We start from the raw sequence: 17,210 nt of genomic DNA, 5'->3' as shown, positions 1-17,210 counted from the left end.
TAATCATTTTATAAAATTTCTCATTCTATCTTATTATATTCCATTAATTACTAAATATAAATAAAAGTTTCGCGAAATTCTATATTTTTTTTTCATTTTAATTATTTTCAAATTATTCCAAAACATGTATTTAATCAAAATTTTGAATTGTTCTTTATATAATCAGATTTTGTAATTTTGATAAAATCAATTTTTAATTCATTTATCTTGATAATTCTAATTGTAATTTACATTAAAAAATTTGGAAAATAAATTTATTTTATTGAAAAATGTATATTTTTTGTTTTCTGTTTATTTTTTTAAATATTATACATTAGCTAAATTCTAAAATTAATAGCAACATTGTGTGATTTAAAATATTAATTTATTAAATAAAAATGTTTTAAATAAAGTATTAAATTTCTACACAGACAGAAAAAATTAATTTGAAATTTTTTCAAATGCAACAATTCAAGTAAAATAAAAAATTATAATTTCAAGCTTAATTAATTAAATATCAACGATTAAGAGTTAACTGTATTTTAAAAAACGTTAAAACACCTTTCATTAAATATTTAAAATTAATTTATAATTATCATCATCTCCGTTATTCTACTCTACAGCATTCTGCTCTGCATCCTCCCATATGATTTAGAGCATCTTATATGATACATGGAAAAACAATATTGTCTCTTACAATCTATTTTTTTTATATATATCTGTAAAAGAATAATGAATAGATTACTTTATAAAACCGTTTAAAATTTTTTATTTTTAAATATATATAAATTATATTTTCCATGAATATGTTTTAAACGCAGAAGTTTATCGAATTATTAAATATCAAAACAAAAATTATACAAAAGAAAAATTTCTTATTGTAAACAATTTTGAAAGAAATTACATTAAAATAAATTTTATTCATATGTAAATATATTTTATAAAACAAGAATAATTTATTTTGTATAAAATGAGAAGAACTGTAGAATTTAAAGTAATATATTTTATTATTTCAAATATTTTTTCTATTATTTATTCAAGTTTTTGTTTGTAATTTATATTAAAAATTTATTAAATAAGTTCGTTTATATTTAAATAAATAAATAAATAATATATATATATATATATATATTATAAAATTAAGGCGAATTTTACATGGATATTTTAAAAATAAACATCAGATAAAATTATTTTAAATTAGATATTTTTGTAGAAAATTGTGTTAAAATTTAAAACTATATGTATAATAAAATACTTTTTTATTTAAAAAAATAATAATATAAATTGCTAAAAGTTTTGTGTATTAAATTGTAAATTTAGCAAATTTTTTCATGTAAACAAATTTTATTTTAAATATTTTAATATGCGACATACTGAATTTGTTTCACGTTATATACACTAAATTATCGGATAATACATATATTTATTTTTTAAAAATTACAATTTATTGTCTTAAAACTTTAAAAATATAAAATTCCTAAATTTTAAGACGTAATTTATTTAAAAACTTTGACTATTACGAGAATATTTTCACGATAAATCGTGACAATAATGACAGGATTCTCACCTTAATTTTAAACCATTAATGTTATTTTTTTCTTTTCTTTTTTTAAAGTTTACACTTTAATTTACTAAAATTAAATTTTAATGGAATCTTAGAAATTAAATTATATAATATTTTCAAAAAGCAAAAACAAAATTTAGAAAGAAAATTAAATAAGAAAATTTTAATTGAAGATCAAAATTGTGTGCGTGAAGTTTTTTATTATTATTATTATTGCATCTTATAAAAGTCTATTTCCTGTAAAGTTTATGTTATTTAAACAAAAATTTTGCAATGTATATTTTTACTTTATTGATATTTTTAAGCCTGAGATACATATATTTACATACATTTTTATTTGGGATACCTTGTACACATTTATATACAAACTTCTCAATTATTTAAATTCTAAAATATTTTAATAATGTTTTTAAAAATATGTTCATTTGATAAGAAAGAATTGGATTTAGGTAATCAAAAATTACTATTTTATGCGTAATATGTTTACATATATGTAGTATATACTACTGTAGTATATACTATGTAGTGAGATAGAGGGAGAGAGAGAGAGAGTTACAATTTGGAGAATGAAAATTTTTATTATAAATGATGATTACAAGAAACTACTCATTAAACAATGAAGTATGTGTACTCAAGTAAGTTAAGTAGCATCATTGCAATTCAATGTGAGCTTCGTTTGTAGCGCATATAACGTTAAGCTGTTATTTCAAATCCATCCACGTACTTTCCAAAATGTGGAGAGATATGCTTGAAATTGTATCTAGTATCCGATTTTCCCAATTCCTGAAAGTCTTAGACTCGTTGTTCATTGACTTTGTCTTTGACATAACCCCAAAGGAAAAATGAAATAGAGTTATATCTGAAGTTCAAGAGATTAGGTCTCCTCACTCAATCCATCTTCTAGATACACTTTCATTGAAAACCTCGACTCTACTTACCTTCTCATAAAATGAGAAAAAGGGCAGATAATTATGATCTAGAATTGAAGATTAATTCAACAATTACACTATCCGTATGTCAGAAAAATGATAAATTTAATTCAATTTTTAAAGAATTGATTTCAAAATTCCAAGAGAGAGACTACGATTTCAGTGTTTCTTCGTATATTCTTTTACTTAAAATTTCAATTAATTAAAATATAATGGCACTTGAACAGAATTCATCGAAGCATTAGAAAACATTATTTAATTTTATAAACATATTTTTTTAATTCTATTTTTAACATAAATTTAGAATTGAGAATTGGAAAAAAACCTCAACAATCCTTTTGAAAGCAATACTCAAAATGTTTGCAAATTTTTTAAAAATATATATATTTATGCAATTTTTTAAAATTTAATTTCTAAAGTATCTTTCAAAAATTTTATAAAACTTAAAAATTTTTAATTAACTCGTTCAAATGGAAGAATAGGAATGTATGGAAACATCAGAGCATGAAAAATAGAATAACGTAACAATCACGTTGTAATGATTCCAAACGTTGTCATGTGAAAAGCTTGAACATCTTAAAAAGAAAAAAGAAACCGATAAAAACTTGAAAATAACAAAAATAACTAAAAAGTAGTTAATAATTATATTTATAATAATAATTATAGATATATTTTAAAAATTCCAATACTTTAAACTTAAAAATACATTTTTCTCGAAAAAATGTTTAAAAGTAATATATTAATCAACTGAATTGAGTAATATTCATCAATTTTTAAAGTTAAAAATTCATAAAATATTTTAACTATAAGTTCATTAATTTAATTTTTTTATTATTTAAACATCATTCACTTATAAATTCATAAACTTTTTCTTTCATTTAATATAAAGAAAGATGAATGATTTAAACATCTTACAAGTAATTGAAGTATATGATATTTATCAAGAAAATGTTAAAATATTTAATATTTAAATAATAGTAATAATATATTAAATAAGTGAATTGTTGAATGAATCATTTATAAATTCATCTATATAATATAAAATTTTCCAAGTTTACATGAATTATGTATATGAAATGTTGTAGAATGCTTGAAAGAAAATAATGAATAATTGAAAAATAATGCTTTAAATATGATTTTTGCTGAAATTTTAATGTGATTTTACTACGATTTTACAGTTTTTAACAAAGAAAATCCATAAAAAATTTGCAAACAAAATCATTCACACACAGAGAAAAGTATAATATAGATACAAAATTAATTTAAAAATATATAAAATAAATAAATTATATACAAAGTAATATAAAAAATTGATTATTTAAGTGTTTAGAAGTAGAGTTTTTAATTAATATTTTTTCATTTGCAGTAAATGGTGCACCAAACAAATCAATCCAGCTCTCAAGTTTCCTTGCAACGTCCTTGATTCTTCTCGTCATTGTTTTGTGTTGCTGACAAATGTTGTAAATTTACATCCAGGACGACCGAGAAGATTTTTGGTGTCCGCGTATTCTTGTACGTGCTCCGAAATAAAAAACAAACAAATAAAAGTGAGAAACGAGATGATTTAAAGAAGCTTGAGTAGGGGGCAATATGCAAATCTCAGAGACAGCTGTGCCTTGTACGAGTCCGAATCAGTTTCTCGCAACAAAAAATAAAATTTAAAAGGAGAGAATCATGATGAGACTTATACATTCCGTCGAAAAAAAAAGAAGAAAAGCAAGAAAAGAAAAGTTGACGTTAATATGCGCCATCTTAGAAATTAACGACGGGACTCGATAGAAGAGACCAAATGTCTTTCTAAATGTGTGATTCGAATTGGTCAATTATAGAGATACTGAAACAAAATCATGACATATAAAGCTTAGAATACAAATAACTAAATTCAATATAGAAAGTCTACCTCATCAACTATAAATGCTCTTATATAGTGGAAGAAAATTCAATCTATCAATAGATAAAGGAAGAAAAGAATAAAAGAGGAGAGCTTTCTTTAAACTTTGCCAACTTCAACTTCAATTAGATTTATTTATAAAGCCATTCAGTTTAAAGGCGCCTGTTGTTCCTGCTCTGTAGTGTTGTGGTGCCACATATTGGTAAAACTAAAGGTCTTCACGTAATAATTTTTTATAAACATATCTACTTTCAAAGTGTTATTTATATTTTATATTGTAAATAAATAAATATATATATATATATATATATATATACGTGTGAAGAAAAAGAAAATAAAACAAATATTCATGATTTAATTTCAGATCTATCTGTGATTGGCCAATGTGGACATAATTGACGAAAGAATAAAAATGAGTGCAAAGAAGGCACAGTTAAGAATTTAAAATCCGATTATACAATGAAAATTGTAATGTTTCCCCTTCTAAAACTGTCATTCTCTTATTGTTCAGCCGTTGTGAGTCATCCACGCTAGAGATTCGGTAAATCACCAATTTGTCTTTCCTAGAAGGATTCTGGGATTAAGAAGGAGAAATGTTGCGTTTAGTTATAAAATTAATCCCCACCTGTTGACATTTTTAAAGGGGATTTTTGCCAAATTCCATAATCTTCTTTGTCCTAAAATAGAAAAAAAAAAAAAAAAAAAACAAATAATAATAAAAATCAAGTCAAACCTTGAAATGACGGTTGAAAAAAGAAGCATCTGTGGAAAAATTTGTATTTTCATGTCTTTGCTAAATAAATAGTAATGATGAAATCTTGCCTGTTTTATTCATATTTTCTTGATTTTTTTTTTTACAAAATTATATACAGTTTTAAATTTATAATGTTCTCTCGTTACAGAATTTCAAGTTGTTCGTTTAAAATTTCTATTCAACGAAGTTTTTAACGATGTAAAAGTACATCTGACTTCATAATCATGAATTTATAAAGAATTTTATTTCGGGTATTAAAAAATATACATTAGTAAACAAAAATTTTGTAACTTAATAATAAAAGTACAGTACATTTGTTATTCGAATGATAAAAACAATGAAAAAATAATGCTATTTTCTAAATTTAAATGAGACAAAATTCTATATTATCTACAAACTGTTTTAAAAAATTTTTAAGATTTCAAATCTATAAATTCTCCATATTTAAACTATCAGATTTTGTATGTTTTCTTATATAAAAATATGACAGACATATAGATAGAAATTTTAAAGAATTTCCTGATAATCTTTACTCAGATATTTATCTTATTTTTGTCATAAGTATACTTGCTAGAAAGAAGGGTAAAAGACTGAAAATTTGACAGCAATATGGAAAAATTTGAAGACAAAAAGATATATTGAAAGATCTAAAATAGAATTCTGAAATTCTGTTCAATAGACAGGTACGGATATATGAATTCCCATAAAGGTTCATATACCGTATTGAGTTATTGTATGATTTAACCTATAAAAGTAGCAAGTGTTGTAAACTTTCTGAAATTATTGCATCTTCGTATATGTTAAATCTTCATTAAGAAGAAAATTAAGCTGCGGAACAATCGTAAATATGTTTGCAAAGCGGAAATTTCTAGCGAGTCCATCATGATTCTTCATAAGCATCGTGTTGATTACGCACCAATTAACAGAAAAATTTCAAATTTTCTACAAATTATTCTGGTAGTAATCAAAATTTTGCAGTTTTTTTACGTATAAAATTATAATTCCATTAGTAAATTATCTCATAAATTAAATATTTTCGTTGTAGTTATCCCCGTCCGGTAGATATGAGAAAGTAAAGTAAGTCTGTGGATAGATGAGCGATTCAAAAGAGTTAATGACTCATCTTAATCGATTTTTTAATCATTCCGACTAAGTTAGATTATTCTAAAATATATATTTTTTTAGAAAAAAGAGAAAGAAAATCGATTATCGTGACCAAAATAATTATCTTTATAACTCGTAAACTAGAGCAAAAGTTCTTTTGATAATGGGTTTAGAACAATTTTTTTGATATCACGCTACGCAAAAATTAAGTAAAAATTAAATGAAATAAAAAATGTAAGAGGAGGAAATTTCATAAAAGAGAATAATTGAAATGCAATTGCCATTTATACGATATCGCTTATCGTTTTTTTCCCCTTTCTCTTTTTTCCATGATTATTTTTACTTTAAAGTAGTAGAACCAAAACTAAATTTAGGATATATTATTCATTAAAAATTATATTTTTTATATAAATTTTTTTTTAAAATAATTTTTATTGTATTTAAACATGTTCTTAATTTCCTCAATTATAAACAAAATAATAATAATTTTTAATTTTTAATTTATTAAAAGTCTCATAGATGGTGCCACAACTTTTATAAAATTTTATATTTTGTTTTGAAGATTTAAAAATAATTTTATCCAAGTATTTAAGTTTTAATGAACCTATTTAATTTATATCCTTAAAATGTCTTTATTGTATTCTTCAATAATTAAAAAAAAAAATAACAGTTACAAAAATTAGTAGGAATTATTTCACACAGATGGCAGCACATATATATATCTGTAAAATTACTTAATTGATTACTCGAACCGTCTTCTGAGATAAATTATTGTTTGGAAATTTTAAGCTTTATGTTAATTTAAATATCATTTAAATTAAATATTTTTAAAATAAAAAATATAAATAATTTTAATTAGTTTAATTTGTAAGAGGTGTTGAATAGAATTCCTTAAAAAGCATAACTTAATTAACAAATTTAGGACTGCAAACTCTGCTTTAAAATGTGAAAATTGTAAACTAAAATACGTAAATTTTAAACCAAAAGAAAAACCTTCTGACTTAAAATATATGAATGATTTATATCACATTTCTATTCCTTTATTTTCCATTGTTTTGAATACAGACTTTTATCTTCTATTGCTTTAAAATAATATAGATCTTAGGCTTTTCTCCTTTTTTTTAAAAAAAAAAACTTAAAATATATAATTTTTATATAAAACCATAAAAAATTGTTATAATTTTATAAAATATTAAAACTATACTATATATTTGAATATTTTATAAATAATTTTTAAATGAATCAAAAGTGTATAATGAATTAAAATGGTTTAACATATAAATTTATTTTAATAAATTTTATAAGTAATAAAATATTAGAATAAGACAGAAATTTAGTCTTTGCAACGACTTCTGAGTCATACTGTATATACTTATTAAAGTTAAGTACTGTAGAATCTTTATAGAGAATTTTATAGAGTAAAAATCTTGGTTTTAGATTCCAGTTAATCTCGATAAGAAAATAATACTTTGTATTTAATCCTTTCTGTTAATCTCACTGACCATTTCATTAAACTGTGCTAACACACTGATCAGGTTAAAATAATGAGCAAACTTAATATTATCTTTCGACTTTAAAAAATCAATTTATTTGAATAAAAATACATAAAAATATAATTTCAAATTTAATCAATTTTTATTAATTCAGAGTTTAATGCTTTGAAGAATCATAAATTAGCATTTGTTTAAAAAAATCTTCCAATATTTATAAGTTATGTATATTTAGAGATAGAAAGAGACAAAGAAAGAATAAAAATATATATTATTGATTTACTTCCTTTATAGCATATGCTAAAATATATTTAAAAAAAACGTTTTTATAAATTCATATTAAAAATATTAAAATAAATTACTATAATTTTTATTTAAATTTATTGTAAATTAAATTGTGTATATACATATAATTCTAATAGGTATATAATTATATTTATGTATATATATCAATATCTTGTTCCAATGAGTGTAAGTATATTTTAAATGGTAAACAACTATAAAAAATATATTAAAATATTTCTGCTATTAAAAATTAATTTCATTTTAAAACAATTTAAATCAGTAAAATGAAAAATTAATCCATTAAGAAGCAATTATAAAAAAAATTCAACATGAATAATTATATTTAATAAAATATCTAAGAGAATAATATAAAAAATTAATTTATGAATAATTATTTAGTAAATATTTAATGTATTAACTTGAATAAAAATAATTAAGAAATGTATTTTACATTATTTTCTGAATTAATTTTTATATTTAATAACTATTTCTTTCTTTTGGCAATTCTTAAAATATTTTTAAAATAAATACAATTTTTCGAGCCAGAAAATAAAAGGAATGATGATTTAAGTACTTAGTATTATTTAAATAGACTAAATAATTTTCACTTAATAATAAGCTATAATATTTAAAATAAATTAATCTTTATAATTTTTTAAGAATCTTTTTAAATTTGCATATTGTTTGTTTTAATAAACGATGAATATAAAGTGAGAAATGAATATACTATATATAAAAAATAAAATATATATTATAATAATAAAATAAAAAATATAGAAATAATTTTCAGATATTTAGGAAAAAAGTGAATGTCAAAACACCATTTTATAATGAATACTATTTTAAGTTACGGACATGCATACAGACTGATAATATCGAGAAAATAAAGCAATATACAAGTTAGCCCAAAGTCAAATGATCAGTGTAGAAATTAAACTTCTGTCTTATTCAAATATCTTACAATAGATAAATATAGATAGCTTAATAGTCAGTTTATTATTATAAAAGCTAAATTGCAATTTTATTCAATTACTTATTACTTACAAATTCTACAAGAATTGTTCTTAAGATAAAATCCTTCTTATTCAATGTACAAAACATATATCCGCATATATAACGCTTTAATAAATTCTGTTTACAATTACATCTGGAATACACAAAACAAAGACACGATTAACTTATTTTTGGGCCATCCTGTAAATTTATACATATAAACTATACGACATTATATAGAAATTTAAAATATTTATAAATATAAATGGGAAAAATCTTTATAAAAACATTGGTTAATAAGGAAAACTTAGAAGAAACATAACAGAAAACTACAGTTAAGTAGATAAAAATATCTAAAAAAATCAAAACAGCCTTCTAAATTTACTAATTATTTATTTATTTAATCTCTAAATTTACAAAATTTAAAAAAAACTTTGTTGTTTTCATAAGTTTTATTAGATTTAAATGTATATACATCCTAAAAATTTCATTTTCGCTCTTCTAGTGATTCCCTTATAGAATGATGCGCCCCCTAGAGGGGAAGAAGTGAGACGATTTTTCGAAGGGATTTGAGAAAACAACAGAAACAAAACGAATAAAAAATTAATTTATAAAAATTCAAACTCTGTAGGAATATTCAAAATTTAATTTTTTATCTTTATCCTAGTAGAATTTTTAAATAAAATATTTATATAAAAAACATTTAAATTTCTGTCGTTTAAGAAAATAAAAATTTATAATTATAATTAGTTTTTAAATTATCTTAATTCAAGTTTTTACATTTTGAAATTTGAAAATGTAGTTGTAAATCGTAGCTTCAAATTTAAAAATTATCGCTTGCGTTTGTTATACAAAATTATATTTTTTATAAAAAAAACTTATACAAGCGTAATTACTATAATTTTATTTATAATTATTATTATAAATATCAAATATAAAATCATTAAAATCATTATAAATACATAAAATTATTAAAAATAAAAAAGTGTGTGTTAAAAATAAACGTGGAGTTGTGCTGCCATCTGTTGTAAAATCAATAACAAATTTTATTGTCATTTTTTTAAAATTTTTAATTTAAATTTTGCCACTCATACAGAATTTCTTAATTCGAATAATACTTATTTTAAAATACATTTTACTATAATTTATATTTATTTTTAATAGACCGTACGTAAATAGTTTTCGGAATTACAATAGAAAATATATTGTTAAAAATCAAAATATATCATATGAGAGAAGTAAGTATAAATATTACTTACACTCCGTTGTTAATTACGTATTTATCAATAAATATTAATTATATATTAATGCCAATTATGTATTAATTACCAATTATATATCAATGACTAAATTCCTTATTAACGTTATATTGTTTAATATCGATTTAGTTAATTTGCAATATAATTATTTATCGATTTTTAAATAAGAATTTTTCTAAACGTCCTTCGGAACGTTTTGTTTAAGACTCAGTAGACGCGAAAATTTTAATTTGTAAGTGACTTCGTTAAATATAATTAATTAAGAGACGTGTAGTTCAAACCGCAAAATAAATAACCTGAAAGAAAATTGCGCTGTTAACAAAAGATTTTGGTTAACGAAAATTTCGGATAACGAACCAACTTTTCTATATTTTAAAAATGTTTAATTATTTTATTTTATTTTAAAACAAATCTTTAAAATTATCTAAAATAGAGTTTTGAATTTTACATTATATTTAATTAATTTGTTGTATGTATATATATATATATATAATGATTTTATTTTTATATTTTTAATTATAAATAGATATTTTAATTTATTTTAAATATATTTTTTCCAACTATATTTTATTAAAGTAAAATTTATAACTTTTTAGCAATATATTTTACTTAATTAATTCAGTTTTTAATTATTAAAATTATATAATTTTATATTTAATTTTTGTATATTTTTAACTTATATACAAAAACTATGTATAAATTATTATACAAATAATTCAAACGTTATTTTTAAAATATTTAAAAAAATTTTTAACAATTAAAACAATTAACGTAATTTTTACAATTAAAATTCAATTAAAATAATTGTTTTTTCATTAGAAAAATTATAAAATTTTATCTTATTTTTTAACACATTTTGAGCTTATTTTTTAAAATAAAGTTTGTATATAATCTACAACTAAGGTAAAAATTAATAATAAATTTTAATATAAAATTATATATTTTAAAAATTTACGCATTTATTAAAATCAAAAAAAATATTTTTTATATATATAAAAAAATAAAATAAAATGTAGTTCTTCACCAAAAAAAATAAAACTGGAATAGATCTTATCCTTATCCAATTCATTCCAATTTCAGTATATTTGTAGTAGTAATACATAAATTTCGCATTTACGGCAATATATGCCATAGATATGAAATTTATGTACCTGTAGATGACGACATCTATGGATCTTTTTCATAATCTAGAGGTATATGATGTGATCCATATATCCTACACATGCCATAATTTTGTTAGAAGCGATACATGTGTATAGAAAAGGAGAGGAAATGAGAAAAACGATAAAAAGACTTTTGCCAAAATACTAAATAAATGATAACAAATTGAGAAAATAGTCATAAAACATTGTCCTGTAACATTGTGGTTTAGTAAAAGAAAATATTCTTTTCACCTCTTGTAATATTTCAAATTTGCAAAATTTAAAACATCAGAAATCAATATCTAAATGTTTAAATTTCTTGGTTTGTTGACTTAGAAACCATTATTAAAATATGAAAATGATTTTCTGATTTATTTTTATAAAATGTAATTTTTTAAACTATTACTTAGTCAAAATATCGTGCATAAAACAGAGAAAAAAATAATTTGTAGTTTGTAAAATCGCATGATGTCACCCTTTTATGCAAATATGTTGGAATTAATTCATTTTCTTGTTTTGTATTTCATTTTTGCTTAAAATATATTTTAAATATTAAATTTGTTAAATATTTTAGTGCGGAACATTTAATTCTAATTTTAATTTAAAAAAATTTTCAAAATTTTCTCATTTATTTTACAGAAAAATATATTATAATTTTAATATTTTGATGTAATTAGGAAAAATATATTCATTTTTAATAAGTGTAAAAAATGGTTTGTAATAACATAAATTGAAATATTATTTGATAAACATGCGTGAAGAATAAAATGAGTCTTCACAATTTATTTTGTAATTTTGTAGAATCAAATAAATTTAATTAATTAATTTAATGTAGAACATAAGATTATTAATATCGCCTTTTCATTTGCAATAAAAAAATAATAACAAAATTGTTGTTAATAAAAAAACAATTTAAAAATTACAATACTGTATATTAAAGAATTATATTATTATTATGTTTTAAAAAAAATTCCTTAAATATTTAAGCATTGCAGTAACTATGTAAAGATAATAGAAATACATTACATAATATAATATAAATTATTTTAAAACGTAGAGAATCATCAAAAATTTTCTATTTCTCATCCATGAGATTTCCAGCTTTCCAACCATAGAATTACTATATATTCAGTTTAAGCCGAACTCTCCGATTTTTTCTTTTAAAATCTACAATCTATATTTTTCAGTGAGCACTTATACCTGTATACATAGTGTTTTCAAAACAATTTTATCATTTATAAGGATTTCATCAGTTTATTCTTGGCAGTTCATGTTCGCAAGATTTTCAAGTCCTCATCCCAAAACTCTAAGCTGAAAAAGAAAGATTTTGTCTATTGTTGGTGAGCATGACGTACAAAAAATTCATCTCAATTGTAGAGTGGAAACCTTCTTTCTGAATTATCAATTGAAAATTATAAGGGCGAAAAAGATCCGAATCGGATTCTTTACGATAGCAGTTTCATTTTGAAAATACAGTTTAATCCTCTCATACCATTAACTAAAAGTTGCAGTTCTTCATGAACATATTTTATATTATTTTCTTCTTTAAATTTAATAAAAATATTTTAAAATTTGTAATAAAAAATATATCAATAAAATTAATTACGTTATATTTTTTAAAAATTTTTAAATGAAATATTAGATATTTAATTATTTATATAAACTATATTTTGTCGATTGAAGAAAAATACAACATATTCCTGAATTCTCCTTTACATGAAAACAACTTTCTTCCGTTGAAATATATAAAAATATATTGTCCAATAACCTGTATGTATCCACAGTCATTTAACTACTCGCATATTGAGGTTATTGTCTGGATATTTTAGGCAGAGTTTTGATATGTTCTATAGTGACTATAGAAACAAAAAACAATATCGTGACGATATTATCCCGTATTCCTCACGCACTTTTATCATACGAATCTAAGTTTTTCCTTATTTAATAGGAAGTAATCATAAAGATTGATTGTAATATTTTTATTCTGAACCTAATAGAAAAATTACATAAAAATAAATAATATAATTCAGAATTAATATATTCTAATCACAAAAATAAAATGATATAAAATATATTTTTAGCATAATCCTTATCTTTAAAAATATTTTATACTAATTTGTTATATTTACTATTCTTTAAAACTTTAAACATGTCATTGCTTTAAGTCAATGCTATTTTCATTTAATTTGTTTTTTAATGTAATATTACACAAAAATAAAAAAAAACAAAGAGAATAGTTTCGATATAAAAATTTAAACCCTGGATTAAATGGACTTATTGGTGTGGCTTACTCTAAATCTAAGTCTCTTCAATCATCCAGAAGACTTAAGTGAAAAATGTTGTTAATCCTAAAAAGTTAAATTACAGAATTCTTGATAAATCTTTTATTGATTTATATATATAAATATAAGGAAAAAACTAAAGGATTAAAATATAAAACATTAATGAAAAGAATAAAAGAATTTCATTTGTCATTCATAAAAATTGTAGAAAAATAATTTAGAAATGTTTCAAATGTAGTAAAATATATTAAAAATTTCAAATTCAGTCAAATTCTTTCAATAAAATGTAAAATTTTGCAAGATATTTAACTGATTCATACTTTCATAAGATATTCTTCGGGTATTCAATTATTTTATACAATATATATATATTTTAGAAAGAATTATTTACTCATGTTGATAAGAAATGCTTAACACAAAATATAAAATAAATGATTCATACATTTATGACAAAGCTGAATTTCTCCGAACAGAAATTCACAATTGTCTTAATTCAAATTACCAAAATTTAATTTTAATTATGATTATCTCTACAAAGATATATTAAAATGTAAAATCATTATATAAATATTTTTTTTAATAAACTTGATTTTTCTATTAAAAATACAACATAAACTAGTATTTAGTTAATTTCTATATGTAGTCAAGAATTAAATACTGAATTACTTATTATAGAAATGATAACAATTATATTTTAAAACCAAACGATTGCCAAATTATAGCCCGAGATAATTTGGCAATCGTTTGGCTTTAATATATAGCCTAACTATCGGGTTTGGATGTTTATATTTGGATAACAATTATAAAATGAATTACAGTAATTGCAAGTTTTAAATATTAAATTTTAAAAATTTAAATTTATTTATAAATTTAAAAATATTGTTACTAGAAGAGTATTAGTTACTAGAGAAAAATTTAATGTTATTAAATTTGATATAATGGTATAATGATTTCATTTCTTTTCTTTTCCTTCTGTAAAGATAATTTTAGTTTCTCATGTATTCATTTAAGGTTTCGAACCTCAAATTTCAATTAATAAAATTACTATATTAATAAATACATTGAAATCTATACATGAATTTTTCAAATTACTTATTATTAAAATCACATTTATCTTTATTTTTTGAATATTTTATTATTTTCGAAAGTAAACTTTTCGAAATTTAAATTCATTTCTTTTTATCAAATCGACTTTTAAACTTAAAAAAAAAAATCATTTCTAGTTATTTAATTATATCAATATTTTCACACATTTTATTTATTTTATTGTATTCAATATTCTTATTTAAATTTAATGCATGTATCCTGAAATCACTTATATCTAAATTATGTTTTTTTTCTACGTAATCATTAATATTTTCATCATTATTTTGTTTTAATGTTGCATGCAATTTATTTGATATTTTCCATGGAATCTTTAATATTTAAAAACAATTCATAAATTTTCTTTTAATCCTTTAAAAAAATTATTATTTTCTTTTTAATGCTTCAAATTTTTTCCTAAAATCTGATTTCTGTTTTTTATGGTCCTTAATTTAAATTCAAATTTAATTTAATTACAAACTGTGTAATTCAATAACAGTTTGTTATTTTTTACAATATTTTCATTTAACAATGTCCTTCAGTACATAATCAACTGTATTTATATAGAGTATACAAGTATGTATAAAGGAATAAGCATCGAAAATTGTCATACAGCCAATCAGAAACAGTGTTTCATCTGACACGTGACTTATATTCTGCCAGTCATACAAATATAATTTCACTTTAGTAAACCGGAAGTGCCGTCATTATTTCCTGCTAGCTTCTAAGATTTAATGGAAGAATTAAAGTACTTAACCACATTTTCAATTAAAAGTTCGTCGTGGTCTGTATATATTTTGAAAATAGTTATACATTTATTAAATAGTATTATTCCTTAGTACAATTAAAGAGGTTAATCAAGAATATGCGTTAATTTTGGAGGAGGTATGTGCAATGGTGTTACAGACGTTACGGGATTCTGGGATATTGTAAATGAAAATTGTAAATATAGTGTTACATACTTTATGAACGATTCCGTATAGGCGTAATGATTCCTAAAAATTCTTGTAATTATTTAACTGTGACGAAAATAAATACAATCCACATTGAAACATAAAAGGAATTTAATACAGATTGTATCGTGCGGCGCGATTGCTCCTGCTAGTCAATAAAACAATTGTTTACTGAACAAAATTGAAAAGTTTAATCAAATATTTTTTATGACAATTCCTTTATCAATTTTGTGTTATTTTCTTTAAAATAATTTTAGTCTGTGAATTAGTGACATTTTTATTTACATTATCATTAAGTTTATCTTCATTAACTTCAAATGCATTAACATTTTTGTTAATATTTTCAATTAAATTTTCTAAAATAATTAATTTAACTTGAATTATCCGAAGTAATGATATTATCTTCATAAACTGATTTTTATAAAGAATTATGACAAAAGTCTTTGACATATCTTCATTACCATCATCGGTTAATTGAAATATATTGTCTAGTGGATAAAGAAAACCTTCATATAAATTTCCAAGTGGATATTAAATTCATTTTATATATTTATAATTTAAGTAAAATCTTTATCAAAACTCTTGTTTAATATATAAAAAGAAGTAAAACTTATAGAGAATCAGTTGCTAGAAATATTCCATTTTCAAAAATTATCAACGTCATTAAATAAAGAGTGATTAAAGGAATCAAAATGTAATGTAGACTATAATCTAGCCTTCTATAGTTTATGTAATTAGTAAAACAATCTGTATTGTTTCTTTTCCGTATCTACAATTGTCGCTAAGAAATCGCAATAATTTTTACATTAATCGGATTATCTCGTTTATACTCGAATAATCTTCAATTGAATATTTATCATTATTAATTCTAAGCCAACTTCTCATCACACTCAGGCGATCAAAAATTATGTTACTTTTATAATTGTTTTTCTTAATATCGTGTAATTATAAAAATAAGTTTACCTATTTCGTCTGTAGACTTATATTAACAATAATTACTCCACAGAACCGTGTTTTATATTTGACTTTACAACACGTATTAAACACTAATTACTTTTAACCTCGGAATTTGGATTTAAAAGGATAGTATTATATTAAGGTTGAAATTCAGGATGTACTTTTTCATTTATTAACCATAAAGCATAATATAAAATTATAATAGTTCAAACATTTGAGAAGAATGAAGAAGAAAGATTCAAGATAGGCTAATAAGAGGAAATTCACAGAAAAGCGGTCGAGAGGATAACCGAGAAAATGCGGAAATACAAGATTGAACAAGATACATAGAAGAGGAGTTAATTCTAAGGCAGTATGAAGAGAAGATTAGGAAAAAAAAAATGAGATGGCGATCACTGATCTATTCGACCATCGAAATGAAAGGGAGAAAGAATAATTATAAAACATTACAGTTAGAATTTTATTTATATATAATATATCAGTATGGAGCAGTGGCGTGGGTGTCAGCCGCCCGGGGCGGAGGAAAATTTCGCCCCCTTAAATAA

At 21.5% G+C, this 17,210-nt stretch overlaps 1 protein-coding gene across 3 annotated transcripts in view; it reads left to right on the top strand.

Annotated features, from left to right (window-relative positions):
- The window catches only part of LOC136979566 (uncharacterized), a 237,322-nt gene extending 232,198 nt beyond the window's left edge, over positions 1-5,124 (top strand). For 2 of the 3 annotated variants that reach the window (XM_067275577.1, XM_067275578.1), the window contains one exon: positions 3,839-4,680. In XM_067275577.1, coding sequence (XP_067131678.1) covers positions 3,839-3,924 — 86 coding nt within the window. In that variant the 3' untranslated portion in view covers positions 3,925-4,680. Of the gene's footprint in view, positions 1-3,838; positions 4,681-4,727 lie in introns of those variants that run through there. The other variant, XM_067275579.1, reaches the window with a different exon arrangement.
- The last annotated feature ends 12,086 nt before the right edge of the window (positions 5,125-17,210 follow it).

The sequence above is a fragment of the Centruroides vittatus genome, unplaced genomic scaffold (genome assembly GCF_030686945.1).
Source record: "Centruroides vittatus isolate TY-2023 unplaced genomic scaffold, ASM3068694v2 contig_628, whole genome shotgun sequence".
NCBI lineage: Eukaryota > Metazoa > Arthropoda > Arachnida > Scorpiones > Buthidae > Centruroides > Centruroides vittatus.
The sequence above is the reverse complement of the archived record's forward strand: the minus strand, read 5'-3'. Positions and strand labels throughout refer to the sequence as shown.